Raw genomic sequence first — 9,359 nt, forward strand, 5'->3', positions numbered from 1 at the left:
AATTGATGTTTACTTTTTAACTTGTTATAAATATATATGTATATTGTTCAATTATAATGATAGTGATATATATATATATATATATATATATATATATATATATATATATATATATATATAAATATATATAAATATATATATATATATATATATATATATATATATATATATATATATATATATAAATATATATAAATATATATATATATAAATATATATATATATATATATAAATATATATAAATATATATATATATAAATATATATATATATATATATATATAAATATATTTAAATATATATATATATATATATATAAATATATATATAAATATATATATATAAATATATATATATATATATATATATATATATATATATATATATATATATATATATATATATATATATAAATATATATATATATATATATATAAATATAAATATAAATATATATATATATATATAAATATAAATATAAATATATATATATATATATATATATATATATATATATATATATATATAAATATATATATATATATATATATATATATATATATATATATATATATATATATATATATATATATATATATATAAATATATAAATATATATATATATATATATATATATATATATATATATATATATATATATATATATATATTTTTTTTTTTTTTTTTTAATTTATTTATTTATTTATTTATAATTTTTATTTTTGTCTATTAATTTTGTGTCTAAAAGGTATCTGTTCAGGCACCGTTTTGGCACCGGTACCGTTTTAAAAGTATCGATTTAGCACCGGTATAGAAAAAAAACCAAATGATACCCAACCCTATGTTAAACCCTGGAGTGTAATGTTCAGTTTTTTAAAAAATCCCACAGCATTTTCCCAAAATAAGTGTCAAAATAAGATTTGTCAGCAAAAATCATCCTATTTGCTGAAACACAGAGAAGGTTGTGGCCAAATTAAGCAATAAATCACCCCAGAGTGGAGGAAAACATCCTCAACAGCACACAAGGGTCGCGCTTCAGGCATCAGTGTTATGATTGATCTGACTGGTGTTATGATGGCACAGTGGTGATAGCCCAGCCTGTTTATCTCAGACACTCTTTCACAGTGCAGCGTCAGGAGTTTCACGTCGAGGGAATGAGCCAGAATTGCTGGTACTGTGGATAATGTTATGGTGCTTTGGAGACATTTCTCTGCACAGATCCACATGGAGACACAAACTGCAGCTGAGTCACGGGTCTGTAGTACACTGTGAATGAGAAAACACCGATGTCATCAATATATAGTGCAGGGTGTCCATGGGGCCTTAAAGTACACCCCACGCCAACATGGGGAGAACATGCAAAGTTCACACATTAATGCCAACTGACCCAGCCGAGGCTCGAACCAGCGACCTTCTTGCCTTGAGGCCACAGTGCTAACCACTGTGCCGCTGTTTCTTACAGTCAGTAAAATACTGTTAGTTAAAATGTCGCCGGTTGATACCTTTACGTCTTAAAATGTATGAAAGAAGGTATTAGATTTCTCTCTCTGATTCCTCTATATGCCCTGTAGTGGTTAAGCTCGTGTTCAAGTCTTGCTTCGGTTATATTCTGCTGTGCATGAATGCTTATTTTCCCTTACGCTTTTAGCTTCATGCGGCATCTCTGTTTTTACGCTTAGCATGTTTGGTTTCATCCCACAGAAGTTTTCCACTGTCGAAAGATATCTGTCGTAATTTAGCACTCACTGTTTTTCCCATACAGGGATCAGTGTACCAGAAGACCAACGCCATGTCGGAGATCAAGAAAACCAACAAAGACACATTCTGGGCTCAAGCTGAGGTATTGCAGCAGACCGTTTTTTCTGCTTTCTTGAGATGAAATAACCATTTAAATGCACTTCTCAACCTGTTTGACTCCCATGACGGCTGTTTGTGAATTAAATATGCAAACATTTAATGCTGCTATCTTGTGGGTTGTTGAATTTGAGTTTGAGGATGGGTAGATGGTAGTGTTTTGTGTCAAAAATGTAGTTCATGTTTGGTTCAGTTTTTATTATACAATACTCATTCTGTGATTTTGAATCTTGCTCCTAACGCAAATACTGAAACTACTCAAAACTAAACTAAAACTAAGCAATTGTAAAATATAGAAACGAGTAAATCTGCCTCTAAAACTAATTAAAACTGACTGAATTTAAAAACAAAAAGTCAGAACTAAATAAAAACTAAAACTAATGAGAAACCCTAAACTATTATAACCTTGGTACTCAGTGTTTCGCCGAAGTGTCTTTAAATAAATAATTATTTAGGCCTATTTTTATTATTCATTTATTATTCATGTATTTTTCATTATTCGTTTATTATTATGAACAATAATTAAGACAAAAAATGAAATAGTAAAATATAATCAACAACGAAAATGTGAATAAAACGTAAATGAAAACATAAATGAAAATGTCTTGTCTTAAGCAGGTCGCACACCAGAAGCGCTGCTCAGCGCCGCGACACGGCGCGTACATTTACATTTAGTCATTTAGCAGACGCTTTTATCCAAAGCGACTTACAAATGAGGACAAGGAAGCAACTTACACAACTATAAGAGCAACAATGAATAAGTGCTGTAGGCAAGTTTCAGGTCTGTAAAGTCTAAGAAGGGAAGTATTAGTAGTATTAGTATTTTTTAATTTTTTATTTATTTATTTATTTTTTTGGTACAGTTAGTGTGATATTCAGAGAGGCTATTGCAGATTAGTAAGTGTAGTGGAGACTAAATAGTTGGGTTTTTAGTGGTTTCTTGAAGACAGCGAGTGACTCTGCTGTTCTGATGCAGTTAGGGAGTTCATTCCACCAACTGGGCAGATTGAGTGTGAGCGTTCGCGAAAGTGATTTCTTCCCTCTTTGGGATAGAACCACGAGGCGACGTTCATTCACAGAACGCAAGTTTCTGGAGGGCACATAGATCTGCAGAAGCGAGAGCAGATAAGAAGGTGCTAGGCCAGAAGTCACTTTGTAGGCAAACATCAGAGCTTTGAATTTGATGCGAGCAGCAACTGTCAGCCAGTGCAAACGGACTAGCAGCGGAGTGACATGTGCTCGTTTAGGTTCATTGAAGACCACTCGTGCTGCTGCATTCTGGAGCAGTTGAAGAGGGTTGATAGAGTTAGCTGGAAGCCCAGCTAGTAGAGAGTTGCAGTAATCCAGTTTGGAGAGAACAAGAGCTTGAACAAGGAGTTGAGCTGCATGTTCAGATAGGAAGGGTCGGACCTTTCTGATGTTATAGAGTGCGAATCTGCAAGATCGAGCAGTTCTAGAAATGTGGTCAGAGAAGTTTAGTTGGTCATCAATCGTTACTCCAAGGCTTTTCACCATTTTGGATGCGTACATGACAGTTTAAAGTATCACACACCAGACGCGCACATTCGAATGATGTTTAACATGAAACTAATCGCTCTGTGGCGCGGCTGAAAATAGAACTGCGTCTTGAGCCATCGCCGGGCGCCGTTGACAGCCGCCGACTTGCGGCGCCGGTGTGTGTGTATCCTGATAGAAACCCATGTTTAGAATTCTAAAATACATGGCGCTGCGCGGCGCGCCACCGAGTGGCGCTTCTGGTGTGCGACCTGCTTTAGTCCCATTAAAATAACAAACACTGAACATCTCTCTATATTTAGGCTAAAATACAGCTTTATTTATTTATTGTTAATGTTAGTTGTCTTTTACTTCTTCAATTCTATTTTCCAAAACGAATCCTCTTTGCACTTAACAAGTTTACAATAACGCGTGTTAACAAATTTTAAATGATTAATGAAGGAATTATAATGCTTTGACTTATTGTTTAATCTCATTTACAAGCACAGTAGCATATTTAAAGCTGCTGTAAAGGCTATTTCTGTCCGTCCGCATCCCGTCCCTTTGTGCCCCCTGGCGGCTTATTCACAAACTGCGGTCATACACTAAAAACAGAGCGGCAGCAATTTTAAATGGCGGCGGTATAAGCTCCGGCGGTAATGGCCACTTTGAACTCTCGCCTACTGTATTTCTCTTCCACTTTCAGAAAGATGAGGAGAAGCGTCTTCAGGAGGAAAAGAGAAGAGCGGTGGATGAGAGACAGCAGCTGGAGAAGGAGAGGAAGGACAGAGAGATGAAGGAGGCGGAGTTACGAGACAAGAAGACCAAAGAGAGAGCGTCACAGATAGACGAGCAGAGGTCAGCTCCAGCAAAGACACACTGTTGTGATGCGCAGTTGAAGTCAGAATTATTAGGATTTTTCTGTTTCGAATATTTCCCAAATGATGTTGTACAGATTCAGGAATTTTTCCACAGTATTTCCTATAATGTTTTTTCTTCTGGAGAAAGTCTGATTTGTTTTATTTCGGCTAGAATAAAATCAGTTTTTAATAGTTTTAAACCCATTTTAAGGTCAATATTATTCCCCTTAAGCAATATTAGTGTTGGATTGTCTCCAGAACAAACCACTGTTATACAGTGACTTGCCTAATTACCCTAACTTTACCCTAATTTACCTAGTTAAGCCTTTAAATGTCACTTTAAGCTGAATACTAGTGTCTTGAAGAATATCTAGTCAAATATTATGTGCTGTCATCATGGTAACTTATTACCCATGTTGTCATGAATATACCCAATGCTGCTTATAGGGCATTAAAACGTAAATAAATACATTCTAGAATGAGATCAAATGTGGGCGGGGCTTGATCTTATTTTTTGGGAATTGATTGGATGGTTGTGGTGTTCTATTTTTGAGTGACAGGCTAATCCCGCCTCAATTTATTATATGAGTGACCTTTTACGATTAAGATTCAAGCCTCTTTCACACTACAAGTGACTCACAGCGGCAAAGCGACCGCTCATTATAATGGAGAGCGAACGACTTCTGGAGACGTCTGTCTACGTGAGCGACAGCGACCCGTGGCGACCAGATGGGCGTCGATTGACGCAACAAAGTTGAGAATTTTTCAAATTTATGCAAATGAAGAGAGACTTTCTTGAGCGACAGCCAATGAGAGCACCAGTAGAGTTTACGTGATCCTCTCCGGTTGTATTTGTGCTGTTTATACTACATATGTGAACATATGTGAACAGATTTCACATATGTGAACAGATTTTCTACAAAGTCGCTGCTAGTGTGAATGAGGCATTAAAGGTGCTGAATGTAAGATTTTGACTCCTCTAAAGCATAAAAATCCCATCATATGTTTGCAGATATTTCAGAAACATGCAAGTGAACATTCTTGTTTATCTGAATAACAATGCTGAAGTGCGTTACGTGCCCGGAACGGCTGTCTTTGTTTTGTTCATTGAACCCGCCCACTGCCAGATCAACCAATTATATTTCAGCTCCTCGGGTTGCCTTGCTGGAAAACAGCGTTCATTTATTCAGAAAGGCTCTGAAAGCAGTCACCCATGACTGAAATGCGACCTCCGAAATGAGACAGTAGCAGACTCTGAAATGAGGCGCAGATTCAGAGTTCCACATGAGGTTATTAATTAGCAAATAATATAAATATTATGAACGTAAACATTAGGTGAGCAGGTCACATTGTAATCCTGTTTCCTAAAAACATGCTACGTGACGTGATACGCAATGTTGAGCAATTTGGCTGTTTGCACCAGACGAAACACAACAGAAATATAAACACAGGCATTCAGAAGCACAGAATAGTGCACTCACTGCACTCCAGCGCAATGGTAATGTTTATAATCTAATTAATACATATTAAACCTCTTTAACATCATTAAATGTGGATGCTAAATCACAGATATGTGTTGCTTTGCACTGAGTCACAGATCTAAAGTTCAATCTCAAGCGGTTTATTTTATTTTCAGGAGCTGAACTATCTGCTGCTGCTTTCAGTAGTATTGCAATAAATGTGCTGTAAAAAGGCGATCAGACTCTCATTATTAGCATTTAACACTGAATAAAGCACATGTGGTGTACCTGAGCTGATCATTGTCAGTTTTCTTTTGTTCAGCTGAAGGAAATAGAGGCCGTTTCTAATATATTATTAATAGGTGTTGGTTAGAACAAAAACTTATATAGGGTGCCGTTGCTTTTATTAAGAACACGGTTTAAATCACTCGCTCCTGTCCTCAATCTGGCAACCTGCACTTGCGTTTGTTTAGATCCAGGAGTGCAGTACCTAGTTCAACCACTGGGTGTCAACCTTACAAACTGCACCTTCAGGACTTTAGTTTTTTCCCCCTCCTCAATTTCACACCTCTAATTATAATTCATCTGGATGTAGCCGAGTGTTAACTTCTACATCATATGTGTTATAGGAAGTACCAGCAGAAGCAAGACGTGGATAATCGAGCCCAGCAGAAACAGCTGGTGAGTGACACATGCATACACGCACTGTACACTCTCACATACTCGCATACATGCATGCATACAAACATGCAAAGACAGACACACACATGCAATCACACTATCGCGAACTCGCATGCACAAACACACGCACATACATTCAAAGACATACACGCATATACATACACAGACTGTACACTCTCACTAACTCGACTACATGCTTGCATACAAACACACACACACAAACACACGTTTTTGTGAAAAGTGGGGACATTACATAGGTTTCCATTAATTTTATACTGTCGAAACCATATATTATATTGCCCCCACCCCTAAACCCAACCATCACAGGAGATTGTGTGCAGCTTTACTCTGATTAAACTCATCCTGTAGGATTTATAAGCATTTTGAGAAATGAGGACGTCACCAATGTCCTCATATTATACCTCCTTTTGATAATACCCGTGTCATACCCATGTCATTATACAGATTTGTGTCCTGATATGTCACAAAAACACGTACACACACACACACACACACACACACACACACACACACACACACACACACATACATACACGTGAACACACACTATGTGCATTTACACAAACTCACATACACATTCACACTCACTTAAACACACACATACATAGTACTTACCCTCACACACATACCCAAACTCACACTAATATATACACTCTCGTCACACATACATATACACACACTGGAGTGCTGGTTTAATCCCGCCTTTGCATCTCTGGACATGTTCTGGCATGTTTTTTTTTTCTCTGGAGATCTACATTGTTGTAAACCAGTGCATTTACATAATATTGAATCGTGATATTACAACACAGCCCAAACATCAGCCTCAGTAGCTCGAAAAGTTGCTGGGAAATCTGTCAGAAACTGTGCTGTTGTGTATTACCACTGCTTTACAGTACCTGCGAATAAGTCGACCACATGATTTCATGATTTATTAAGTCACGAAAGCATCAAAGTGCGTCAAATATCATCCTCTCCCCTGTCTAGAAGTTTGCCACCCATGGCTTTTCTATCTTGCCTTTGTTTTTGTTCAGTCTGTATAATGACACGGTATGAGACGTTGCTCATCTGAGGTTTTATTTTCCAGATATTAAGATCTGCCAAGCACCATATAGTTTTATTATGTCCTGCTGTGGAAAACCATGCAATTCAATCGGGGGTGCTAACTTTTTCACACGACTGCATTTTAGTATTTTAAACAGTCATAAAACACCAGAACACATGTGTTGAGCTGTTGACAGTGGTATATGTGTCCCACACTGCTAAAAACACTATTAGGACACCTATATTTCACTAAAAAGTGTAAATTGGTTGTTTTTGCGTTATTTCAAGCAAATTCGTACTTCCGGTTTGAAACGAATTTGTGAAGCTGCGTCACGGTCATGACATAATAGCGTGTATTCCAGCGTGCAGACTGGACGTCTGTGCCAGAGTGTGTCTTATTACGTCTTACAGTGTGCTGCATTAATGCATGAGTAAGGCTTGGTTCAAACCAATCAGCGCGCTCTATTGTGCAACTTCATTAATATTCATTACTGTCACAGTGTTTACTGTTTAGACGGCAGAGACGCCACGTTGTGTTGGCAAAACAAGCATGATGTGTTGCTTTTATAGTGTGCTACAGTGAAGTTTTGTTTTCGTTTTCTCTCTGTGAGAGCTCAGCTGGAGTCACGTGTGGATTAACAGTGTTCGCGACGCTCGACAACAATAACTTACGTGTCTAAGGAGGATTATTGTTTACCTGAGAGCTGTTCTCATCTGCAAACGCTGAGATCCGGATTCGCTTGTAGTATTCTCTTAATAAAGACGCGGCTCTAGTTGCTTGTGATTGTTCTGTCTTTACAGATTTGGCAAGTGAGCGACCAGTGCTCTTTGTTTATTCAGTTTGTTCATATCGAACTAACTATTGCACCGAGTGTAAACATGTTAGCACCACAACCAAACTTTAACCTCGTGTAGGGTTTTTACCGCATTTTGTGACCAGAATAACACACGCGGCTTTCTGACGCTACCTGCTGTGTGCATCTAAGTTTCCGGGAAATGCTGAGGGTTTTTTTCTCTCATTCGCCGTGCGGTATCAAACATTGCATGAAAAATACACGCTTAGAGCAGTTCCTCGAATCAAATATCTCATTTGTCGCGAGGGGCATGAATGAATTCCCTGAATGAAAGAGCCAAACTGCAGTTAAAGTCCAACATTTAATAATTTGGCAAATAATTCGACTACAGATGTCCATGTAGGTTAAACACCATCACTTTCTACTGTGTGTGTGAGAATTTTGACTCTGAAACTCGCGCGAGCCCAAATAGACACTCCCACACCCTCCCACTTTTCTTCCTCCGACACTCCCCCCTAAACAGAGCTGGACACGCCCACTTTTCTGACTTTTTCCAAAGTAGAGGTGTGAAAACACCCTGCTGAAACGAGGGGGTTTCATGGCCCTTTAAGGAGTTTAGGGAGACTATATCTCGGTGCTTTGGCCAAATGAAAAGAAAGTGTGATGTCATGTTATTTATTTGCAACAAAATGTGGCGTTTGAGTGAAAGTGTGCTGGTGTCCATCAGGAGGAGGAAGAGGAGAAGAAGCAAGCAGCACAGCAGAAACCCTTTTATCGTGGGGAGTCGGTGGAGAAAGCCAACGTGAGTGAGAGGAGGAACCAGACATCTCTTCTGGTCCTCGACTGAACTATTAAACTCTTTTTACTTTCCTCTAACTCTTTCTCTTTCTATACAGCACCGCTCTGCTCCTGACGGATTGACAGCTTTTCTGGCCAACAGGGTTTTTGCAGGCTCTTAAAGAGAGTCATACTTTGACTGAAATATTGGGTTCTTAAAGTCATCCATGAGCCAGATGCTTCAGCCATTTTTTTTTATTCGTATTGCAATGCAGTTCCTATAGAAACGCAATATTAAATGAGAAAACGTTGGGCGTGGCTTGTTTTTTCCTCTGCGAGCTGATTGGATGTAGTAAAGTAGGCGTTTCATTCAGTTA

The 9,359-nt window shown here is 37.7% G+C and overlaps 1 protein-coding gene and 1 long non-coding RNA gene across 40 annotated transcripts in view; one reads left to right on the forward strand and one right to left on the reverse strand.

Moving 5' to 3' along the window:
- dbnlb (drebrin-like b) overlaps window positions 1-9,359 on the forward strand; it is a 37,252-nt gene that overhangs the window by 12,176 nt on the left and 15,717 nt on the right. For 22 of the 39 annotated variants that reach the window (XR_015497096.1, XR_015497093.1, XR_015497092.1 and 19 more), the window contains exons 6-9: window positions 1,763-1,840; window positions 4,055-4,206; window positions 6,298-6,349; window positions 8,933-9,007. Coding sequence is in view for 6 of the 39 variants with exons in the window: in XM_087263370.1 (XP_087119496.1) it covers window positions 1,763-1,840; window positions 4,055-4,206; window positions 6,298-6,349; window positions 8,933-9,007 (357 nt within the window). In the remaining 33 variants the exon portion in view is untranslated. 39 annotated transcript variants of the gene reach the window in all.
- Window positions 5,680-9,359, reverse strand: part of LOC147835838 (uncharacterized) — a 3,993-nt gene continuing 313 nt past the window's right edge. Inside the window, exons 1-3 of the long non-coding RNA XR_015498606.1 lie at window positions 7,173-9,359; window positions 6,900-7,113; window positions 5,680-6,525 (exon numbers count right to left, since the gene is read on the reverse strand). The exon at window positions 7,173-9,359 is cut by the window's right edge and continues 313 nt beyond it. This is a non-coding gene — a long non-coding RNA (uncharacterized LOC147835838). The remainder of the gene's footprint in view (window positions 6,526-6,899; window positions 7,114-7,172) is intronic.

Source organism: Danio rerio, chromosome 8, assembly GCF_052040795.2.
Source record: "Danio rerio strain M-AB ecotype USA chromosome 8, GRCz13ab, whole genome shotgun sequence".
Taxonomy (NCBI): Eukaryota; Metazoa; Chordata; class Actinopteri; order Cypriniformes; family Danionidae; genus Danio; species Danio rerio.